This window comes from Falco peregrinus, chromosome 4 (genome assembly GCF_023634155.1).
Source record: "Falco peregrinus isolate bFalPer1 chromosome 4, bFalPer1.pri, whole genome shotgun sequence".
NCBI lineage: Eukaryota > Metazoa > Chordata > Aves > Falconiformes > Falconidae > Falco > Falco peregrinus.
In genome coordinates this window covers 117,149,050-117,174,642 of record NC_073724.1, presented here as the reverse complement: position 1 = coordinate 117,174,642, position 25,593 = coordinate 117,149,050, and the positions used below count along the sequence as shown (strand labels likewise).

At 41.3% G+C, this 25,593-nt stretch overlaps 1 protein-coding gene across 6 annotated transcripts in view; it reads right to left on the bottom strand.

The window, feature by feature from the left end:
* The window catches only part of TENM4 (teneurin transmembrane protein 4), a 352,231-nt gene that overhangs the window by 250,719 nt on the left and 75,919 nt on the right, over positions 1 to 25,593 (bottom strand). For 4 of the 6 annotated variants that reach the window (XM_055802888.1, XM_055802889.1, XM_055802892.1 and 1 more), the window contains exon 3: positions 15,362 to 15,571. The exons of the other annotated variants lie outside the window; for them this stretch is intronic. In XM_055802888.1, coding sequence (XP_055658863.1) covers positions 15,362 to 15,571 — 210 coding nt within the window. The remainder of the gene's footprint in view (positions 1 to 15,361; positions 15,572 to 25,593) is intronic. 6 annotated transcript variants of the gene reach the window in all.

The following is a 25,593-nucleotide window of genomic DNA, read 5'->3' as shown; positions in this document are numbered from 1 at the left end:
CTCTATTTGGGCTCAGAAATTGGTGCTTCAGACCTGTTTCCAACCTGAGCTCTTCCAATTTACAGCACTCCAACGCCACAGGAAGTACACCAGACCAATCTGAAACTCAAATATATTTGAAACAAAGCTTTCTTCCGCGCTTTTAGGTCTTTTTCTACCCTCTTCTTCCCCCTTTCCTTAATGTTTACAGGTTGGAATTTAATGTTCTTTCTTCTGCCAGAAGTTTGGCTTTTGCAACAAGTACTTCATCCAAGTGAGCCATTTTCTCCAAAATGCACAGCAGCGGCAGAAATCACAGACAGATCCTTATAATCTTTTCTCTTTTTCTCACTTCCAATCTTTTGTATGGAGCACTCTGAGAGTCAAGAATAATTTTCCCGAAATTACAAACCCCATGTTTTTACAGACATGCAGTCACCCAGTGCAAGACTTTGGACTCTCACAGTGCAAAATGAAAAACACAAGAAAACCTGTAGAACAAGAGAAACTATGGTTCAGTAAGTGCAAAGTCTAGCTGGAAGGATTGCAACTGCAGGACTAGGCACTTAAGGCTACTCTTATGCTACACACTCTGGCAGAATAACACTAACAGCAGAATTCCACTTTACTGGGATAAGGGATGGGCTTGTGAAAAGGGCAGCACATGTGAATGTAAAGTTTGAGAAATTGTTTTGAGCACTGTGTTTCAGTGCTCAGGTTATTTCTTTGTCTTTCCTCCCCTCATTTTTCACACCATTAAAATTCCAGCTCAGACACCAGACTCAAAATGAACAAACAAATTTACCTTGGTTGGTATCAAAATCCACTGGCGCTCCGGCGGCTGCTGCTGAAGCTGCAGTGACACTTGAGCTGGGCCAGCAGAAACCACTCAGGCGATTCATGAAGGGAATGCCAGAGTGACAGATTAAGTACAAAACTAATCCACACGTCATGTTTCTACTGCACAGGTGTGTTCAGGGATTATCTTTCTGCCATGCAAGTCACTTATGCCAATCTCTAAAGATCCTTTCTCTTTCCTTCAGCTCCTCAGACTACCTGAAATAAGTCTTCCATGGCTACTGTGCTGAAAAACTTCCAGGGAAATTAATTCTGTAAACTTCAAACGTTATCATTACCTCTTGCATACAATAATTTATCAATCATTGTAGCATGCAAACAACCTACTCTCTTAGCATCTGAGCAGATGAAAGTTATCCACATTCTTTGAAGGGACCTTAAATGTTACCCCCTTCCAGTGCCCTGCAAAGAACAATTTGGGGAAAAAAAGAAACATGAAAGCTTTAAGATCACCTCTAAATCCTGCACATAAATATTACCCTAAGCCAGGATGGAGGTAAATAGTAAAAAAGATGCAAGAGCCCTGAGATGTGTTTGAAGTTGTCAGATAAAAGTTAGCATATACAAACTCCCATTTAGCAATTTGAAGAGGTTCTACTTAATGGATTACACAGCAAATATGGGTTCTGGTTTCCAACAAAAAGTGACATGCAGTAAAATATTTAGGCAATCTTTTGAGTACTATGTAGCATTTCATAAATTAAAGGGCTTTAGTCAGCTTTCCACGTGACAGCAACAAACCCACAGTTCAGTCACAGAATTGTTTGTGTTTTATCACAAGATAGATTGGAGGATCTTCTGGCATGGACTGACACTGACATAAACCGCTCAAGAGTTTTTGCGGAGAAGAAATGGAAGACAAACCAAACTGTTTTAAACAAAAGCTACCACAATATTCAGCACAAGCCTAAATTCCCTTTTCAGAAATTAATGTGAATAAAAACCAGGACAGAATTTTCAAATAGGTAGTTAAAGTGCCTTTACAAATTTCACAACTGTGTTTGAAAACCCTTTGTCATTCCATTAGCAAACAGGATATTTGATGCAGATCTAGATATAAGTAGTACTGTCCATATTTGTGTATTTTATATGAATTCCATGCATGAACACTGCGGTTGTCTGTAAACTGGGGAAATTCCTAATCATACTAAGCCATTTTCAGTGGGTGAAATCAGGTGTAGGAAATTCCTTGCAGACTGTTAGAAATCAATTGCGCCAAAGCGCTCAATTTTGTTAAGTGTCTCCGAGTAGCTTTTGGGAAAGAACATAGTGTAGTGGTTGTTTCAGAAACAGGAGAATAAGGGGGGATGAATCCCGCCGTGATGGTATCACAGAATGCCTGGGTGACCTCAAGCTAGTCACTTGTGACCTCTGTAAAATGGAGATAATCACACTTATCTGATTCAAGGAGGTACCAGGAGACCTACTGTTTCCTAATTGCTTAGAGATATACACAGGCAAGGTACAATATAACTACTTCTATTAAAAACAGTTACATGGGTTAGGTTTCTGGAAATATCTACTGGTGACACAACAGATTTTACCCATCTGTAGTAAAAGTGTCAAGTACTGCTATTATTTTGACCTCATTGATAAAGAAAGGATGGGTGGTCTGGTAGACTGAAGAACATTTTGGCTGGAAGCTATTACCCTTTGAAACGACCTCTTGTTTCAAGTTTCACTGGTGTATCAGAAAAGTTACAGGCAGCAACAGTCAGGCTTTCTGTAACTCATTCTACAAAACCACTAAAATCTGCTTTGTGTCCTCTGACTTGCTACTCCTCTATACTAGTCATAATGATATTTTTCCTAATCAAGCATACATTAATAGTAGGAAACAATGCCACCTCCTTCTGTTTTTACTTGACCCATCTGTCTTTGGGTACTCATTGCATATGTGAAGCTACACCAACCTCAGTTGTCCCACACTATTAGAGAGGCATAGAAAAACTGACTGCAGTACAAAGAAGGACAGCAAAAATGATGGTAATTAAAGAGGAAGCCTGAATTTAAAAATAAAATGCCTGAATGAGGAACAATATGGCTTGAGGTAGAATGTAGAACCTTCTGATAGTCTCATGTAGCCATTCAGTTTCAGGGAGAGAACTTGTCTAAGGTGATTTTAAGGCAGAATTTATGTAAACTGAGTAGCAAGGAAAAGAGCTGATTTACATTAAAACATAGGACAAGCAACCATCAAGCAGTTGTAGTTTTACTGTTGAAATGTGACTCTGGAGAATTTTTACAAAATCTTCACATTCATCCAGGCAGGGTAGGGCAAGGAAGGGGTCAGTGTGTAAGTATTAGTTTTAACCTGGAATAATCCATGCTGATTTCCATTTCACCAAAACAATTTTATACCAAAAATACCTATACAGAATCCAAATATCGGCACCTCTGTCTAAAGTGCTCATTTGCTACAAAGTATCCTTGTTTTACTCAGTGTGTTTGCCAGAATGAACCACTCTGTCATTTATATCAGTAATGAAACCCACACCCACACGTGCTTCAACACCAGACTTGACTAATGGATGAATCTTTATGCCACGCTCCTTATGAAACGCTGTGTCCTATCACGTTGCGACGATACTGCCACTAGATTTATAGCTATAACTAAATCATCTGATCATACCACTTCTGTGCTGTGCTTCTTCCATTACCACCTAATGTATCAAAAGCATCGATTTTACACTTGCGAGCTTTCCTGCTGAAGCACTCCAAGGTCTTGCAGCACTTTATTATATCCCAAGCCCACTCCCATAGCTGTCATGCTAATGAGGCATGTGTTGCTACTTTAATTTTTCTGAAGCAGGTCACAAAGCTCAATTCTCTCCTCATGTGGGAGAACCTGGAGCCCAATTCCTGAGCTGTCAGGGCTGGCTGGTTTTGAATAGTGCATATGATGACACAGACTCTCATCTTACCGGCCTGGCCACTACAACACCCCTTCCCCCCAAACGCCAAAAAGAAATATGGCCACTTATAGTTTCAGAATGCTTTTCCCTATTCGCAGCATGTTGTACTTATCGAACACCTCTTATTCTGAGGTGTCCAAAACACTGAAATTATAACCTGCTTAACCTCAATAATTCTGAGAGGCAGATTTTTGTCTCTACAACGCAGGTCTTACTTAGACAGAAAGAAAATGAAACGCACCAAGATTAAGAGACTAAATTGGCAGGACATCTAGAAATAACCTGAAAACCTACAGAAATTTAATGCAACAGAAAAAGGCTCAGATCCTCCAGAAAGGAACAATATATTTTAAGACAATAGGTAAAAATCGCCTGTAATTATGGCTCCCTTCCAGCTCGAGATAGTCTATGATTTCTGTGAATTTACTGCCCCGCTAGGGCATCTTCAGTTAGAACAGGTAAGAAAGACAAGTGACAACAGTAATTTTTAGGCTCCTCTGAAAGGCATCCCAAACACTCTTGCTATATTTTGTGGGTTTAATTACCAAATAATGCTGATGACCTAAGAAGTGAAAGGTTAGGAACAATTAGGAGGTTATTAATCAGGGCCAGTCTGGCCTTCTTATTTTGACCACTCTTAATAATAAAACTACTTGGTGTCTGAGACATTTGATGAGCAAAGAGGACAGATTTAGGCTTCAGCAGTTCAAGTAAAATGGAGTCACTGGTCTTTCACCTCACCATTGCTGCTTTTAGTGAATGGTTGTATATTTTCGTGCTACTTTGACATGTCAATATCAGCTGACCTATTGTAAGCAGAAATGTGATATATGTCTGAATTTTATCAGCTTCTGTCGTACAGTTTGAACCATTTTGTCTTTTTGCTACACTTTCTTTGCTTTATATGGAATACGCTTTAATTAGCAGGCTTCCATTAATAAACCTAATTATCACATGGAAAGAGAAAAAAAGCTCTATTTAATCTTCCCCGTTAGAAGTCAGGGAAGACTTTGAAGACATGATAGAAAAAGAGTGCCTAAACTTGCCGGCATCACCAGCCCTTACCTGTGGAGATGCGAGCACATGTTAAAAGCCAGCAGTAAAGCCCTGCAATGCTGTGGACCTATCAGCAGAATGGAGTGGGAGCACAACAGTATTTTTCATTTTCAAGCAACAAACTACTAATGTGCGAAGCTTGTAAGAATCAAACAATGATCATGATCTCCCATTTTATTCATGGAAGAGTGAGGCACCAGCACTTAGGTCACTTGGCCGAGGTCACAAAGTGTCACCAGCCACCAATCTTCTGACTCCCATTTCCAGGCATTACTTACAACAAAATACCAAACTCATAGATTTTGAGCTAATGCCGATCATGCATTTAAAACACTATACCAGGTATTCTATCTCTTTTGGGGGGGTTTCTCTCAATTCACATATCAGGAATTAAAAACAAACAAAACTTTTAACCCTTCAAATTCTGGTGTTTTCCAAACTGCCAGCAAAATTAATTCTTATGTAGGATGCATATACTGGGGCTTGTAGTCCTCAAAGGCTTAACCCAATTGACTCTAAGGAACTGTGACAGTCTTTCATATAAAGCCCTCCAAGATCAAAGGCTCCTTCTGTGCCATAACTGTCTATCACATCAGCTTTACTACCAAGTATGGGCACTAAGGGCTTGGTCCTGCTGTTAGACACACGGTTAAGGATTGCCCTCTCTTGCACAAAACAACCCTACTGCTTTGCACCCAGGTACACATGGGAAGTAACTTCAAAGGATACACCGTGGTTCATACACACACAGCAAGAAGCTGCACTATCCCCTCATGTCATGTTCCAAATACCATTTTTCAGAAAACTCATGCTGTATTCACAGAAGGCACTTTTTCCTGAGTTACTGCCTCAAACATTTTAACCTGCTCCTTTCCCTTCTACTCACACTATCAAAGCTTCTGCCCAGAATACCTAAAGCTATCACTGCTTTAGCTGAAGAATTTGTTGGCGGTCACATGATGGCTTGAATGCCGTGGTTGAGATTAATAGTGTGTTACAATAAACACAGCGAATAATGCAAAGCACAGAAACGATGGAGGAGGAAGTAGGGGGAGACATCATCTTCTGAGGCTATGCTGTTTAGTTTGAAAGAACACACAGGTCCGAGTGAGACTTCTGGCATCTTCTCCCTTACAAATTAATCACTGGTTCACAGTGACCAGCACGTTTCAACTTATAAATAAAATTCAAAGCCCCCAGGTCCTCATTTTAAAACGGAGACATATGGCTTGAAAACAGCTAATGGAACAAGCTTTCCCAAAGTTTGAGATTGTTCCCAATTGAGAGATCCATTTCACAGTAATAACACAATGCAGCCACAAGTACAAGAGCATCAGACTTCCTTCCTGCATTTTATAACACTTTGCACTTCCACACTAGCTTTTATCTGGTGAACGGAAAAAGTTCTGATGAACATCAGCAATAACTTTTGAAAGTGTAGAAGACACACAACACTGCAGGAATTGAGAGCACACACAGATCCTCAGCCATACAGGCATCAGCTCAGAGATGACACATACCCAGAAGTAAGTTCAATGCTGTGCACCCAAAAATCTGAAAAGATTTGGGGGCAGGGAGAAGGGGAGAAGCTTACATTCTGAAACCTGATGTCTGCAAGTATATTACTTTCTGAAACCTGATGTCTGCAAGTATGGAGCCACAAGTCCCTTTTTGTCTACTTGTTCACCATAGTCTAAACCACAGCTAGCTCCAGTAATATCACACAGGTGAAGAAACAGTTTGGAAGGATACTGAAGCCAACAGCTTGCTCTATCTTCCATTTACAATGGAGAAAACCAAGGCTAAGTTTTTTAGCTGAGAAGCTTGTGGCAGAAACCAGAAGGCTGAATTCCTAGCACTTGCTCCAATCTCTGGACAACTCTGCCTTCAATGTTTTATTCTCCTAAAGCTGCCCAGAAGCATTTTTTCCACACAGAATCTGCTCCTCTGGGGGCTTTGTTTCATGCTAGTCACAAATCTCCTAGTATAACCTGAGGTAGACCAAAACACTGGCAGTCCTGCAGTGAAAAAGCATCTAATGGGCCATAAATTAATGTTTCATTTCCTTTAATAGCGTAATGATTAATTCCTTCTTCAGAGCAAGATTTTGTTGCACATTTGGTAGTTACACTGTAAAGAAAGAAACATTATTTTTTTTTAACATTGAAAAAGATCAAAGCCAGAATGCTGCTATTTTTGTTTGTGCTCTCATAGCTGGGCTCTTTAAACTGATTTTTCTCCCCAATTTTGTAAAGAAAAAGGTAAAAAAAAATCCATCTTAGATGAAACCTTGCACAGCTTGTCAAATTTCAACCCACAGCGAATTTTTACTGAAGATATAAACCTCTGAAAGTAGGGGTTTCTAATGGAAATGCTGACATAACCTTAACTATACCAATGCTGCTGTAATGCTCAGGTTACCAGGAATATTTCTGCTGCCAATTCAGTTTAAGAAGTCTGAATGCATATAATTTGTTCCAGTTGTCTTTCCTCAGAGTGGGGCTCCTTTGTGCACACTTTCCAATGTGGCTTGCATTAAAAGGAAGAAAAAAACCACCCTACTCCTATGTAAATTCATATACACACTGATACGGTTTTATCACAGCTAAAAAGCTATAAATCTGCTTTTAACTGATTCAGTGTGTTCCCCACTGGCCTGGAAAGGTGACTCATTTCATTGCTGCCCTTCACTGAATGTGACAATCATAACTTTGCTTTGTTCTCTTTGGGGTATTTATTCTTTGAAAAAAAATAATATATATATATAAAAAAAAAAGCACCAAAAAACCCCTCAACCCTGACTTGTGTATTCATATTATCCACTCCTGACCAAACGTTACCCTGTTTGAGCTAAAAGGATTTTAGCTGGGTCAGGATTTGACCCTCATTATGCTAGGAATCTAATCCAAATGCCTCCCACCGATACTGGCGATAAGAATCTAGTCCTATAGCAAATGATTTGCCTCTCACCTTTGGCTCATCCTGAAGCCAAACAACTGCCAGGTTAAACAAATACTCTCAGGATGCAAAGTGAATTCATGGGGCCAGAGCTTAAGTGACAGAAAGGTGAGCAGGCATTTCTAGAGCTTCATGTCCTCTGAAAGGTCTGCAGCTTGCACACTGAAATCTTTCTGAATTTTCCTCCTGGTATGAAGGGTGAAACTGGAGGAACAAAAGCTCAACGGGACAGCTCCAGCACTAAGTGAATAGGAGTAGGAATAATAATTAATGATCTGAGCCTCCTCACACCTGCCAGTTTACAACTTCTTACTTGATCTTCAGGGTCTAAGAGGCAATGACTGATGCTTGGGAATTCAAAACATGAACCTTGTTGCCATCTTTACAACAGATAAAAAGTTGGAGGAATGACTTGAGGACAAATTTTCAAATATGCCAGTGAATTTCTGGACAGTTCTAGTGAGTTCAAGTAGATGACAACTGTGAAAATCAAGCCAAAATGACCTCCTAACTGAATTCTCAAGCTCCTATGGACCTACAGTCAGACACAGCTCTTTCCACAATAAGTGGAAAAGGAGGAATCTTCTCAGGATGATTCACACCCTGATGGCCTGAAATGCCTCTAACTAAATTGAAAGCTTATAATTAATTAGTCTATTGTTTAGTTTTCTCACTAAAATTAAAAGGGAGGAATTTGGGTCACAGGTTCTCTGGCTGAACTCTGAACATGTTCCCAAATTAGAGGATAAATTCAGTGAAAAATTATGTAAAACTGGTTTTCAAAAAAACTTTTTTTTCCCAAGCACCTCTCCTACCATTGTATTTTTTTCATTCATCACCACAGATTTCTAAAAAAATGTTATTTTATTAAAGATTGTTTTAATACTATTGCTAAACTAAACATCTTCTAAATCTTTCCTCTCCTTAAGATGTTTCACCCTGAACTTGCTTAAATCTTGTGGGGGTGTGTGGTGGTGGTTAAAAAATTTTAATAGGGAGCACAGTAATCCAAAGAATATTTTTAACTTTTTTAAAGACACTTGGAAAATGATTGGCTGTATTTTCCTATTCCTCAGTTTCCCTTCTGTAATTATGAATTACCATTATGAGTAATGGTAACTGACTGCTAATGGACTCTGCAAATTTCTGGTAAACGATGCAGAGATTAATAGTTATTCTTAACATGCTTAATCAAGTAGTAAAGAAAGAAACAAAAGAAAGCACTATGCAAGGACAAAACACAGTAAGAGAATCAAACCTCAGTCCACAAGCCTTTTTGGAAAGAAAACCAAACAACCTACCCCTCACATTAAAAAAGATATAATTTAATTGGGATTTATTAATAATTATTAGATGAGCAAAATATCAATTATTAATATTACATTATAAAAGGTTCTTTTGCTCTCTTCAGTCAGATCCCTGAAAATTCTCCACTTCTTAGAAGGCTTGCATAGAATAACAGAATGGTTTGGATTGGAAGGGACCTTTAAAGATCATCTAGTCCAACCCTCTCTGCAATAAGCAGGGACATCTTCAACCAGCCCAAGTTGCTCAAAGCCCCGTCCAACCTGACCTTGAACACTTCCAGGAATGGGGCATCCACAGCTTCTCTGGACAAGTTGTTCCAGTGCCTCATCACCCCCACTGTAAAAAATAACCTCATGTCCAATCTAAACCTACCCTCTCTCAGTTTAAAACTGTTGCCTTTTGTCCTGTCACCACAGGCCCTGGTAAAAAGTCTCATTCTTTCTTTGAAATGTTTCAATATTCCATGTCTTTTGGGCTCCCTCCTGCAGTCTGATTTCTCTGTGACTGTCTCTTACACCCCAGTGTTGTAAACACCTAAGCCTGTGCTTAAACAGGACTCCTACAGGACAACTCATCTGTCTGCAGTCAGACCTAAGTTCAGAGGAGTGACGCCTGATGCAAAGCAGGCTGACGCTAATTTCAGCTTTTCAGCTGGTCACACTGGCCTGCAGAATGAGTCTGAAACAGCAGCGTCTGTGTGGCAGAGTGTGCAGCACCAAATACATCAAGGATACTAAGGAAATAAACACCTAGCACAAACATAGGTAGATTAAAAACTTGTAGCAGAAAATGCCCTCTGTTTCTGGAAGATGATTTACTTTAGGTCCAGAAGAAATCCAGCCACAGCATCACTAGCGGCAGATGATCTGGTCAATTACTCAGTGTAAAGTGCCAGAAATGCACAATTTAGATCAAATTAAACTATCGGACAAAACACAGACAAGGCTTTAGTAGTCCTCATCAGCCTTTTTGTGAAGGATTTACTTCCATAAATCTTGTAATAAAAAGGTGGAACACTTTTTCTGAAGGACAGGAAAGGGAGGTAAATTACAAACGGTGTTTGTCTTCAACAGCTCAAGGCTGATCATTAAAGAAAAAAAAATCCTAAAGAGAAAATACGAGACATTCTTTAGGTTACAAATCAGGAGGCTTAGATTGGTCCAATTTAGTTAAAAATGAGAAGGAAGATGTTAGGGGAACTTACTGCTTCAAAACGTCCAGCACTCTAAACAAAGAAAAAGTGGCAAAGGCAGTACACAAATCTGCATTAACTCCCTGACCGCTGATTTTTTTTGCCAAGTGGCTCATTCATGCAGATACCACTAAGTAGAAGCAGCACGTTGTGGGGTTTTTTTTCAGCTTCTGGGGTCAAACTGGTCTTGATTTGGCCTATTTTGCACTGAAATCAAGGACCTATGGAAGTTGCACTCATCTCCTGGGATCTAACCCTGGAATATTTATGTATGTACTCAATATGGTTTTCCCTCCTCTCATCCACTGACATCACAATCTGTGCTTGAGGTGTGGGCCACATTGTCCGTGCTTCACACAACACTGAACAGTCCTCTTGGAATTCAAAGTCTAATAATACTGTGAATCATGCCTACCTCCTGTCTCTCGCTCTCTCCATCAGCAATGTCACTGTGGGTGACTGACAGCGTGACCCTCCGCTGCTGCTTTTTTTGTGAATAAATGCCGTTAGTGGTAGAAAAGGAACAGGACTGGTTAATCAGTGGGGAACAAAGAGTTGTTGGAATAGGGATGTATTTGAGGGAGAAACCAAAGAAACTGGGGCACATATATTCAGAAGTGGTTGATAAGACTCCAAACTGTATTAGTTCCTTCCTATGGAGACTACAGTAGATGTTACCTCAAGTGTCACCTAAGTAAAGTAATTTCTAGGACCGGAGAGTCAGTTTTAGATGTTCTTACAGCTTTCTAGCATCTCCTCACCTCTGCTAGAATTAAATAAAGCCCATGCCCTGGTCTTCGAAATCGTGTTTGGGAATATTAAAGTGCCCAGAACAAGAGGTTATTTTGGCTTTTGTGGCTGCCTTCTGCAGAAGTTGTTTCAAACGCCTACATCCAGCCTTCCTGTCTGCCTAATACGAGCAACTTAAAGAAACACACAAGACCCCACAAAATGGCAAAAGCACACTTCACATCGAGTGACTGCTCACTGACGAAACAGCTGGAAGAAGCCACACACTTTGGCTTTGACTGTGAGGCAACGTGGTCAGTGTTCTGAAAGGAATTTAGATGCCAGCTTTCCATGGATTTAATGTATTTTTCAAAATCTGTTCTTTGTCACTCTGCACATTAGCTCCCGATGGGTCTAACAGCCATTACTCTACCTCATAGCTGTGCTAAGCAGAGCTATACCTGCTATCTCCCCAGTGCCACAGCTGTGGATGCTGAGGGAAGTGAACAGCAACAGTCTGGCTGATGTGCTCTTCCTAAACACCATTCTCCAGAGACACTCTATTACTTTTATTTTAATTTGTTTTTTCTGTTATTTACTGATTCAAATGGAGAGAGCTGCTGCGGCCAAGCCAATCACCAGGTTCTACATCCCTCCCCTTGGCTAGTGCTCAACCTTTCCCAGCCAGTCAGCATCCTCCCTGCAACCCTACTGGCTTTTGCTTCTCCTTCCATACCACTGCCTACATGGACCAATGTCCTGACCCAACACAGCATTTGCACGTTTCTTAAAACAATCAGATTACAAGTTGGATGTCTTCAGACAGTGCTGGCTTCTCATCAGTCATATACATACATATATACCCACATACCAGTATATACATATACTGACTGATGAGAAACCTGACGAACTCATTAGTGTTTCTGAATATTCACCAATATACCCAAGGCAGCCTAGTGCTGAAATCCTCAAACCAGGATATTTCCAAGTTCCTGAAAGGAAACACCTTGAGATATTTGAGAAAGCTGGGTTGTTTAGCCTGGAGAAGGGAAGTCTCTGTGCAACTTTTCAATACTTAAAGGAACATGGAGATATACTTTTTACCAGGGCCTGTAGTGACAGAGCAAGGGGTAACAGTATTAAACTAAAAAAGGATAGACTTAGATTTCATATCAGGGAGTCATTATTTACTATGAGAGTGGTGAGACATGCAACAGGTTGCTTAGAGAAGTTGTGGATGCCCTATGCCTGGAACTGTTCAAGGCCAGGTTTGACAGGACTTTGAGCAACCTGGTCTGGTAGAAGATGTCCTTGCCCATGGCAGGCAAGTAGGACTAGATGACCTTTGAAGGTCCCTTCCAACTCAAACCATTCTATAATTCTATGACATGGAGACATTCACATCCTAGCTACTTTGAGTAATTTTCTGGAGTTGACATAAATAAAAACAAAAGCAAAAATGTCCCAAGTCTGGAAAGTTATTTTTCCTTAAAAATAAGTGCCTGCTGATAGTATAGGTACAATAAAAATAGGGAACTTTTAATGTTCTAGATTACTTTTACCTTATAAGAAAAAAACCCAAACAATGGCTTGTAATACATCCAATAGAAAAATAGAAGCCCTAAGACGCCTGCATATTTATACACTTATTAGTTTTTTCCAGCCTTTATTTTAAAGTTTAGTTGGACATTTTCCTGGAAGCGTAGAAATAATACTGTAGGCATTATTACCTTTCTGGAATGAAAGGAACTTAGATAAAGAATAGCCTACTATATCTTCAAAAAGTAGCATGTTTCTTGAGTTCCATGTGCATTATATTTCCAATTTACATGGGGATTTGTAACAGCGGTGCTGCTCCCTGGGTGTTACTTACTTTGGATGGACTTCTCTAAGGCTGAGTTTACACAGCTGTGGAAGGAAAACCTAGCCACAATCAATTAAAAAGTGCAACACAAATCCTTTGGACAGCATTCTCGGGCTGTCCTGCTGTTGAGACAGCTACTATTCTCTGAGAATGAGTGCTCTAACTGTATTAAACTTAGTCCTAACCAAAATAAGCTTTTACTAATTTTCACTATTTAAGGAACATAAAGACCTGCCTTTGTCATTTAAAGTTTAAGCTGACTAAGCCTGGTAGAAACAGAACCTTAAGGAACTAAAGCAATTAGATCCATTTACAGAAGCCAGAAGAGTCTGTGGGTTTTAGACATGATGGGCTTGTATAGTCCGTACTTCTTATTCATGTGGACTCTCAGATTATGGGTTGATAGGTGGCATAATAAGTCACCTTTGTTTTCCTCCTGATAGCAGTGTGATGCTGAGCTGATCCTAACAGGTCACCAGTGTGCTGGCATTACCTGCACTTCTGATTACTGAACAACTAGAATAAGCACGCAAATGAGACCCCAGACGCCCTGTCTTTGTGTGGGACATATTTATTACCAACCTGCTGAATCCTACACACAAAGAAGGCCTCAGGGAATGTAGTATGTCTACAAGCCAATGCAAAAAGCACTGAGAAAAAAGAGCATAAATAAGCAGGCAGCTGAAAAGCCTAAACTCTAACTCACCAGCACATCAATAATACAATAATGTCGTCAAGCCACTGTGGACTCTGAACACTGCTTTCTCTGTTGTTCAGCTAATTAGTAAAAGAAGAGATTAAGGTCTTTAATCTCACTTGCTTTCTCTTTCTTCCCTCTTTTTACCTGAGAGTGTGCATGTATGTGTATATATATATTCCCTAAATGAACAAAGATAATATGCACATTTCAATGTTGAAAACATGGGGTGGAGCACGAGTTTGTCTTTGCTTCCAACAAGAGGGTCATCTACATGACTTCAAATTTCAATGTACTGCGACTGCAAGGAGTCAGATGTGTGTGTGTTACAGGGTGGGAGGGGAGGGGGGATGCTGAACAGAGGATATGAATTTTAAGCAGTTTCCCCAATGAATATGACACTGTATTTCTCCCTACTCTCCTTAGGATGACAATCCAGAGGAGATAACCTCCTCCTCTGAAGGTAAAGTTAGTTTTTACCATAACAAATCCAACAAAAGAAAAGAAGAGGGAAACATGGGGGGTGGTGGGGTTGGTGGAGGGAGACACAAATTAAATGTCAAACTTTCTTTCCTTACTTGGAGATAACAGCATACTAAGAAACCTTCTTAGAAGCTTAACATAAATGCCTTTAAGCTGTTGCCAGCTGCAGTAAACCTCTCTCTCACCTTTCTTTCTCTCTTTCAAGATATCTTTGAATGCCTTCTCCTTCATCATAAATCAGACCTGTGAGCAATTATCACTCAAGCCGGATGGCAGCGGCCTGAGTGGCCACTGCTATTCCACTGCTGTAATCTGCACTTCGTCAGGTTACACTACCCTTGATGAAATTTCACATTTCTTTGCCAATGAGCGCTACCTCTCTGTTTATGACTCATTGTCTTTGCAGCAGAGAGCTGTGAATCTCATTCCTCTTCTTGAAATTGTTTAAGCAGCACAGTCCATCCGGTGGTGCTAAGCACCCTCAGCTCCCCGTTGGGGAGTCTTAGAGCATCCCAGAAGCACTGGGTTGTGCTGCTGCCTCAAATACTTACCCTGTATCTCTCAGCCACCTCTGAGGGAGGCATGGACGCAGACAGCCTCCTCTGGCCTCTGAGGCTGAGCACAGGGTGCTGATGCTACTGTCACAACTCACAAGGAAACTCCCAAGTTTTCAGCATTGCCTTTTCCATCTATACAACCCCTTTGGTGACAGGTCGGTGACAGCAGCGGGAGCTCCAGGCCGCTCTCAGGTGCTGAGGGGCTGCGGTGGCAGGACCCACCTGGCCGCCCTCCCCTCAGCCCCCCCGCTGCACCTGGCCACCCTCACAGAGAAGGGTGTTTCTTTGGTGAGTTTCTCAGTCAGGAGTTTTTTTTAAAAAAAGAAAAATTAAAAAGCCCAACAAAATCAACCCCCCCCCCCCCCAAAAAAAAAACCAAACCAACAAACCAAAACAAAAACAACCAAAAAACCAAAAACACCCAAAGAACAGGGGAGAGTGCTCCAGCCTTCAACTCAGGGAAGTTTCTGGAGCTCTGCCCAGGTACCACTGTGGGTGGCTCATCCCTCACCACAGCCACCCAGCAACATGCGCAGCAGCCAGCATGAACCTTTCCAACACTGCGTTTTGCAAGCTTTATGAGGTGATTTCCCCACCACCACCACCACCATTCCCCTTAACCCCTCTCCCCAAATTACTTATTTATTTTTAAACAAAATCCCCAAACCAACCCAAAGGGCACATCCACAACCTCAAGCCAACCTCCATCCCCGCGCACGGCTGTCGGACCAGCGAGAAAAGTATGTAGAGAGAGAAGTCACTCACCGTTGGCGGCGACACAGAGGTTTCCAGAGCCACTTTTAACTAAGAATGAATTAGGGACAAACTCTTCCTCAGAGTCAGAGTCCGCGGCCGGCTGGGCCGCGCCGTTGCCCAGCAACCGCCCCGGGCCCTCATTGGCCGACGGCGAGGGGGGAGGGGAGGGGGACTGCTCGGGGGGGGTGGAGGAGGCGGACGAACAACGCAGGGGAGGACCTGCGGGCCACAAACACACACGGACACACAGAGAGAAAAGGGGGGGGGGGGGGGGGGGTGAGAACGACACACACACACAAAAACAAAAAAGAAATAAAGTAAACAAATAAACCCGACAAAACACAGACAGAGAGACAAAAATGTTGAGCCGGGGAACGAGGGAAGGCTGCCCCCCTCGACGCCTGCCCCGAAGGGGCAGCCCAGCCTGAGGGGGTCCGACTGCACATATCTGCCCGCCGGCGCTGAGGGGGCGTCGCTGTCCCCCGGGCGGTGACCCTCCCTTAAGACTCGTATCCATCCGATTTTTTTTTGTAATTTTGGTTTTGGAGGGAGCCCCTGGTGTGAGAGATGCTTCGTGCCACAGAGCGGGTACTTGCTGTCAGCGAAGACGAGCATCGACGCCGGGCAGCGTTGTGCTAAAGGGAAAACTTTTGCCTGACGTGTTGTGAGGTAAATTATTTCTGATTTTGTGTGAAAAGGGTAAGGTCCTTTTGGGGATTGGGTTTAACCATTCCCTTATCGAGTTTATAAGGCAAACAGCCCGAAACCTCCCTCAGGCGGGCAGAAGGTGGAGGAGGGCGCCAGGCATCACTATGTGGTGTTGAAGCATGTCAGCGAACCAACGTGCTGACACAGGGCAGAAGCAAAGCTCTGTGCAGTGTCATTTCATTGATTAAATCATAAGAAATGCAGCAAATTAGGTTCTTAGATAATATTTTACATAAAGCTGTGTCTGATCGAGGGAGACCTACTGGCTGCAAGGAAATTGGATAAGGTACATGGAGGTTAAGTAGATCCAATTCAAAAAGCACACTGTAAATAATGGTTATCAGGGTCTTATTCCAATCAGATTTTTAAGCAAAACTGGGAAATCAGAACCCCCAAACTGGTGAAAAAACTATTGGGCAAACGTGGAGGTCAGATATGTGCAGTACATCAATAAAAACAGGGGGAATATGAACACAGACATATAATAGGTTAAAATACAGGACAATGCATTTAAACATGAGCTTTTCCCCTTGATACATTTGATCTGGAAGTCATAATGATTAATCTCCCATATTTTCCCAAATACTGAAATGTTATCATGCAAAATCCATCAAAATAAAAGAATAACAGTCAGCACAAGAAAACTAGCAAACGTAAAAAATGATCTGTTTCTAAAAAAATACATTTTGAACATAACATAGCACACAACATAGCTGTACAATATTTCTTATGAAACACAATATGAACACTTTAGAAAAGGACACAAACCCAAAACAATAAAGTGGGTTTAACATTTAAATCCCCCAAAGCTGGTTCTGCTAAGTTTCCTTCCACCTTGGTCATCAGTTTTTCTCATGACAAGCCCTTGGTTGTCACCTCCCTGGCATATGCAGATCTTATAAATTGTGAATTATAATCAGAGCAGAAATTGTGGTGTGGGAGGCAAAGCCTGGGAACTGGGGAGAATATAGGACTGTACCTGTGCTCAGAGACACTCAAGTGACTGTGGTCACCCAAAGGAGAAGCCAGTCTTGGTAGAGACCCTACGCTTTCTTGCATGAACTGCAGTCTGGGCAGCGTGCAGACTGAGTGCAGAAGTAGTGAGCCCTGTGCGTTTTGTTATGGTCAGCAGTGGAGTTGTGCCGGTCTTGTTCTTTCTGACAACCCTCCAAACAAAGAACTTCCTCCTTTAGGAATGCAGCTTTTAAGGAATCTGCAGCCCACTTCACACTCCCTGATCCTTTTTGCGGTGCCAGAGCTGTAACCTTCCCATTGTGTTAACTACTGGTAGGAGCTGGAGAGAGACAGCAAAAAAGGGAGCTTGTGCAAGTGGATGAGCACGGCTTTCCCTGTCACAGACCCTGACGTGCAAATAGAGATGCAGCTCTAACTCTGATGTGCACTTGAAAAGAGCAAAGTCTACTTTGCGTCATCCTCTTTGCTGCAATGGAGATTTGATGATCCCTGACATGTAATAAAGTTTAAATCATGACTTTGATTTGCTGTGCATTTCTAACAAAACAAGATAGTATGGTCAGAGCCTGAATCTAGCATGATGATGAGTGAAATGGAAAGAAGGTGTTAAACCTATGTCTTCCTATAGACCCATACAGTTTTTCAGAGTGCTTTGTAACTGGACAACACATTCTTCGAGCCATTAAGAGAGACAAACTAGATTATTTAAAAAATTTTTTCTCATCTCTGACTCACCCAAAGAGCAGTAAAAATGCTTACAAAGGAGGTTAATGGTGTGACTACCTGTGACAAAAATTTGTGTGGTAAATTACAGTAGACCCGCAATGCTGTCCCTGTGTTTTGGTCAGACAGAACGCTTGGCATATCTGTACATGTAGTCTGTAGTCTGAACATAAAGACCAGGAGCAGAATGAGCTGAATTTGGAATCATAACCCTAAAGCCAAAAGTCAGTGCTTTTGTTAGCCCACATCAGAAACCTTCTGCCATTTCCACATGGTTGCAGGTTGGGTTTTTCGGTATGAGCTTTTACCATCTCCCAGTATTGCAGTTTTGGCAAGGATAAAAGAGAAATTATGAAAAAGCCTGAAACCTTTGTTATGGAAATTTTGGATTTTAATCGACTGTGCCATTTCAGAGTGCACATGAGAAGTTCCCGTTGTTACACACACTTCCAGCAGTGCATGAGCTGACCTTTACAAGGGAAGGTTCCCTAGGAATCGTGAGTACTAACTACATTACTGAGGGCTGCGCCACTGTGAAGGCTACTGGCACATACCACTGTGTTCCCTGGAAAATTTTCTTTCTGGCACACAATATTGGTGTGGACGACATTTGGAGATATTGGAGATTTGACAAGCTGCTGGATGGAAGGTGTGCACTGGTCTTCTGTGCTGACAACATCCAATTAAAACATATGGGGAGCAAAGCAATACCTTTCTTCTTAACATATCAGCCACTCTATTTGTAAAACAGGGATGTCTTAAGTTGTGGAACCTTTAAGAGATTGCCTCCTTTTCTCTGCTTGGACAGAAACCCAAAAATTAAATCTGACCTTTTTGCAAAAAATAAACCAACAGAAAAATGAAATATACAAGTGCGTATCCTTCTCAGACAAGTATCTCATTGAATTTACTGCAGCTGCAGGTCCAAGTAAAACAAGCAGGATTCGGCCTGTAAACTTTCATTCCAGCTGCCAGAGCAAAATTTCTAATTGATTAGTACAAAATGAATTCGCAGCAATCCTGGGTTGCTATGGAACCTGAACAAGTAGGCCAAGTCACTTTGCAGTATGTGCTGTTTCTCCTTCAAAAATACAAAACAGAAGGACTAGATAACACGTTCATTATGCACACTCTTGCAATTTGGAAGCTAACTCAAAGAAAAACAAAACGGATTCCAAGTATGGGCCCCTTGGCATCAATTTGTAACAATCTTGTATATCCGCTTGCAGTGAACAGTCAAAATTATGTTCTTTGGACTTGAGGCAGGAATAATATAAGTTGAATGTCTCTGTATGGATGATACGTTACTTGCACATATTCAGAGGAAAACCGAACATAAACTTTTATTTTATCTATGTACCAGTATTTCAGATTAAGATTTTAAAAAATTGGGAAGATATCTTACAGTCTCTGGTAGATTTATGAAAGCACTTACGAAACACAAACTTTGGAAATAGATTAACGCGAAGAATCTGTTCCCCAACTTAACGAAAGAACTCTGCAAAATTCAGGCAACAGCTTTAAATTTAGGGAAAAGACAGCCAGAGCAGACTCTAAATAGTTAGGGAAAAGAAAGACAAACAATAAACATGCCTTCAGTTTATGCTACACATTTGGCTGTAATATTTCAGACTGTGTGTGTTTCTAGAATTACTCTGTCTCTTGCAGGATTTGGCCTTCAGAGATCAAGGGCTGATTTAAAACGGGTGTATTCAAGCTAGTGTGAATAGAAAGGCTGCCAAAAATATAGAATACTCAAGGAGGTACTTTTAAATGAAGGACAGTAAATTGTTTCATAGACTATATTCGGTGGATTATACTCATATGTTTACAATTTGTCCCAGAAGAGGTGGAGAAGAGTGGATATACAAATGCTGACTTTTCACAGAACTGATACAACAAAGCAACAGGATTTAACAGTGTTCAATATACCCAGAATGGTATTATCTGAAATCAACAAAAATAATAATTAATACAGCTTTTTTCCCATAGTACCTTCTTGTGTCAAACTTCAATCAAGAATATTTAAGAGCTTTACAAGCATTGAGTAGGTAAGATTTTAAATCCTGTTATCAGATCTATTGGGATCTGTTATCAGTTTGGCTGACAAAATTAGATTGACTGGGGAGCAGACTTACACTTCTGACAATTAAGGAAACTGAGGCGCAGAGAAGTGAATTAATTTGATTCAACATTCTGGTTTTTTCTGTATCTGCATACTGTATCTCTAGCCACCAAAATACTCTACAAAGCTGTTTTCCACACTCAAAATATTTTAAATTAGCAGAATTCCTGCCATAAAGGAAGGACAGAGTGTGGGCAGAAGTACTGTCAGCACAATTACCTTCTCAGTACAGCAACTACAGTAGTTCTCACCTAAGAACTTTTGCATTAAGTCATACCACTGAAAATGCTTGGCCTTTGTACAACCTGAAAATATGGAGGTTTCAAATGGTGGTACCGGTGCACCAGTAACGGTAAGCACCATTACTAACAAAAGATATCACAATACAGCTCTGGCCTTTAAAATGTAGGGCACTGGTATGTGTTGTGGGCTCATAGGGAGGCTGTGTAAATGATAGCAGAGTGTATTCTGTAGTGTGCTGGGTGGGTGCATTATCCTGTCAAAAGAAAAAGAGTGGAAACAGATGCACTTCTTTTTCTGTCTTCCCCTCACTTTGCGCAGTGGTTTTGAGTGATTTTTATTGACATTGAAACTAAATCTTACTGATCTATATTGAAACTGTAGCTAGTCTTGCGCTGGAGAAAACCATCACCTGCTTATGCAACAGAAATGCTTAGCTACCTCTCTCTGATAAAAGAAATTAATTAATAAATAAATCTAAAACTCAGGCAACTTCATCCCACAACACATCTTATTGATTGAAACCCCACAAGCATGAAGCAGTACTGTAGGGTTGGGATCTTCTTACATGAAAGAGCTATATTGGAAAAATGGCAAGTGGAGTGGGTACCAGGACATCCCAAGCAGCCCCTCTGAGATGGATTGCTGACACATGGGACAAGGTGGGAAGGACATTGCCTGCCTGGCAGTGTTCAGTTCCCCACAGAATATAATAGGCGGTGATTTGCTACACTGGTATTTCAGGACATCAGCGATCCTATTGGCTTGAGGAGGGGAGTGGGAGAGTATCTGGCATTTTGCTTTTCAAGGTGAAGGGGAATGAACTATTTCAAGATAAGCCCTAATTATCACATGGCGAAAGACTGTTCCAGCATCCAGGAGCTTTGCTCTCTCAGAGACAGAGAAAGGATTTTTCCTAAGGGACAAACAGCATTCATGCCTTTTTCATGGCAGCATATCGTGCCTTTCCTGTGGACAGTATAAAACACCTCTGGAAAAAGAGCAAGCTCAACTAGCTGTCTGGCAAAACATGTCAGTGAATCATAGGAGTAAGGAATTGTTGCACAGATTTATTGCAGTTCTTTAACAATAGGTGGTCACAACATTCTTAGTTCAACAGGGAATATATATCTTGTGTTTAGAACTGATTAAAAAAGCAGTCTTGGAAAACTACTTTTAGTTATTTATATTTCCTGAATTTCCACCTGCATTTATGTTTATTTTATTTAATTTAATTTTGTGCATTTGATTTATAGCTACAGAGCCAGAGGGGAAAATAAATGAAATAAAGGGGACAAATTAATATCATCTTAACAAGAAAAACCTGGGCAGCTGCCATGTCACCAAAATTAAGAAATGAGTAGTTTAGCCTCAAAAATGAGAAATAATCACATGCCCTGTATGAAGACTGGTATATTGGGAAAAAAGGGCCATGCAAGGTTAAGAAGAAATGAATAAATTCACTTGGACTGAAGTGGAGTATGCAGAACACATGTTACATGAACTTCACCTGCCTTGCAGGTGATTTGTGTTACTCTTGCAAACTGTGCTCCCCACCCCCCCACCCCCCCACCCCCCGCCCCGTGCTGTGAAGATATGCAATATTTTTTTTTATCCGTTTGCCAGGATGGTATATTTTCTAGCAAGGAAGTCACAAAGTCACCATCAGCAGGAACTCAGGAACATTCTTGCTCATACAGGGCAGACCTCCCTTCGGGTGGAAAATGTCCGGAATGGTGGCAGCTCTGTGAGGGACGATGTGATGCTGGGATGTGTAAGAGCAACACAACTGTATTCTGTTCCCTTCCTCTGTCCCAGCAGAACTCATGGACCAAGCGGTTAGGCCTTGTGCAATTATTCTCCAAATGAAGCAGAAGGTAGAATGGGACAAGAAATAACCCAGACCTCAGATCTCCTTTCCCACAGCTCCTGAGGTTACTAACCTGACCCAAACCAGCAGAAAACAATTATCCATTGAGCAAGATGGAGAGGAGCAGGGAGGAAATTGTTCCCTTCTGAAATGCAGTTCCTCCGGGGCTTGGGGTTCTCTGGAGCGGCACAGCCGCACTTATAATTTTTTTGCCAACACAAGAAAATAATATGGCAGATTTTCAGAAAATTACACGGGCAATTGCCTGAGCCGGATACTCAGCTTGCTCATTTGTAGGCACAACAGTAGAAACAGATTGTATAAGTTAGCTACACGATTTTCTGAAACATCGGTCTCCAAGGAGGAGATTGTGCTGTTATTCAAAAGCACAAGCAGGTAATGTAATTTCCAAGTATATGGGAGATTGCTTGTATCTCTTTCAAAATCAAAGAAGTAAGGATCAAGAAAGAAAGACTCTCTTCTGACAGAGGCAGTATAAATAAACCTAATCGCCACAGAATATTTATATCATTCCTTGAGAAATATTTATGCAAGTAATTCACATCATCTAAAGTTTTAAGGAAAATGCAAGCCCCTAATTATGGATCAGCATTACAAAAGCTTGTGCAGCTTTACTCAAACCCAACGTGTAAAAGAATAATGTAATCAGTAGGAAGGCTGATGAGCTGCCCGTGAAGTGGCCTCTCTCAATCTGACACTAATGCTCTATCTGATCCAAAACACCCGATATAAAACATGAAGTTCTCTGCAAATGATTACATGCAAATCTCCTAAAAGATCCATTTTCCTGTATTTAAACACCAGACTGTAGGCTTTGTAGGAATTGCTTTCTCTAACCTTAACGCTAACAGAAAGGTTTACACTAGCCTTGCAAAACTTCTTCTCTGTTGCCCTAGCAGGGAACAGTTATTATACACAGTCATTACAAGGCTTTTTCACCTGCCCTACCAAATAAGATTTACACAAATATCTTGCAGGGTGGTTGGCGCTAATTTTCTAAAATTAACTTCTGAAGTAGTGCCAGAGGAGACAAACCTATGGAACACTACAAACCAACCAAAATTGTGTGACATTAGAACCCACGTACCAGGGAGCAAAACTAATTCATCCTATAGCCAAAGCACCAAAAAATCCACAAGTTCAGCTCATGATTAATGATACACTCTATGACATTCCTGGCCAGTGAGGATGGGGTTTACATACATTGTATGTATGTAATACATACCTGGTGAGGCAAACTATAAAGAATAAAATACATATTTCCCAATGTTAACTAGAGAATCACAAATGAGCATCTCTTGAAAGGAATGAAGGTTGCAGTTGTTAAGAGAAATCTGGTACTTGTCTGTGGAATTGAAAGGGTAATGTGACACTGTGCGGTATAGTCACTATAAGGTTTCCCTGCAGTCAGGGGAAGTACAGCCTTATCTTCCAGAGGCCACTTAATTCTGTCTCCAGTCTGAATTGGAGTGTCTTATTTCTCTTCATCGATTATACAGGGAGCCTTGGGTGATCCTAATTGAGGTGCATAAGCAAAAGTGGCATGAACTTTGGGCTTAATGTCTAGAACCCACCTGAAGATAAGGCAATCTCACGGGCCCTTTTTTGGCAGTGATGTTTCGTTTCACTCCACAATACCTAAGGCCCCATCACGTGTGCAGACTTAACACTTCCCTGGCAAGCTCGAAGACAGAGGTGCTGTCTAGTAGCGATGGAAGTGGAGACTAAACACGTAGGCAGCTGGAGATAAAAGTTGCAGTGAAGGAGAACTTTGTAGCAATGATATTTTATGCTTCTCTTGGGAAGAAACATAGTCTGCCTGTGCAAGTAACAGTCCAAGGAAAACACGCAGCTCCAGATCTCTGGAGCATGACAAAGGGGTATCAAAGTTATACTGCAGTAAGAATCCAACCCATATATCCCTAAGCAATCTGGGGAGGAAATCTGGGGTGAGAGGAATGTTGCCTGAATAAAGAGACTGTATCTGTTCCTAGTTCTGTTAAAATTACTGTTGGCTTTGGATTTCTGCACTGCATAAAGCTAATGAACATACTTGTCTAGCCTCTTACTGGGACAATTTCCTCCTGATCACACTTTTTATCCCCATTAGGGCTGGATGCTTGCATCCCTAAAATTGTATGGAAATAATTGTCCAGTGACTGTTATTTCTTATATTATGGCCAATCTCCCTTAATTTTAGAAGACCTTATTTCCAGTGCATGATTTCAAACACAGCAAACAGTATCCCTTCATCATCAAAGAGTCATGGTTCAGAAGATCTCTTTCTTCAGCTGAGAGAAGAGATCAAGGCAATCTGGTGCTAGAAGACTTTTTTTTTAGATGGACTTCTAAAGGTATCTGATTAAGAAGAAAGATTATTTTCCATAGCAGTTTCTTTCTGTGAGGTAGCCCTGGGCCTCTGGACTTGAAAACAGTAGAAAATGTGAGGCTCCTGCAGAATGGGAAGCAGGATGGCTGTACTGGAGTGATTCTGAGCCTGAGTTAATGTGCTCTATGCACAAGCTAAAGGGGCTGCACCCCACGCTAGCACCTCTGCACAGCACCATGCTGCAGACCCCTAAGTCCACCTCTCTGCATGCAGGTTGATGGTGGGTGTAATTCCTTTCCCTTTGACCCTGAGAGAGACCTGCTTTGTAACCTGGAGAAGAACTCCTCAGACCTATCTGGTCTGATCCTTATGCATTGGGCTATCATTTAGCATCCACCTCATGCTCCCCAAGGAATGCATTTCTATCTTGCACATACCCTGTGCCTAGCACAGCTCATTAAAAGTCAAACTTATCCTGTGTCTTCCAATAGTTTTGATCATTTCTGTCTATTTATTCTGCAGGATTTTCAAGACATGGGCTGCTTCTCCCTGTATGCATGTGAAGCTAGCATAACAGCAGGACCTTGATCCTGTGGCTAGCCATTAGGTGTTCTTGCAATGCAACCTGTGAGAGCAGGGAAGTTGTTTGTGCTCAAGTAGCTGTAATTATTGTGGAGGGGAGCTGTTCACAATGTTCTGTAGGCAGTGAGAGGCTGAGAGTGTCCCTTTGCTACAATCTGAAGGTAAGACAAGTGCTATGTTTCCAGGGAGGTCGAAGTGAAGACCACACACTTACTGAAAAAGCTGCGAAGATGTGCAGCCCTCATTGCTTTAATCAAATTCCCCCTTATAAACCTGTACTTCAGCTTTGTTTTCCCAGAAAACTTCCTGAATTTTTGCTAAGGCAAAGAGCCAAAATAGAGCTGTGCTTCTGTAGGGGATGCTGTTCTCTCCCGGGAAAGGCTGCCAGTCAGTGGTATTGCCCAAGCCGGTAATGCAGGAATATGACAATATTATGCCAGAAAAAAACTGGTGTTGGACCAAAATCTGTGATTTACTTTACATTTGTTTCAGGCTTAGAATAACATTAGCAAGTAAAGAGCAACAGTCACCTGCAAGAAAAAAAGGAAATCAGTAGAGGCAAAGTTTCAGGTTATTGAATGGCATTTCCAGTCCCAAAATGGGAACAATTATTTTTCCTCCAGACAGCGAACCAACTTGCAAATGCAATAGAAAGACTTCAGAAAATT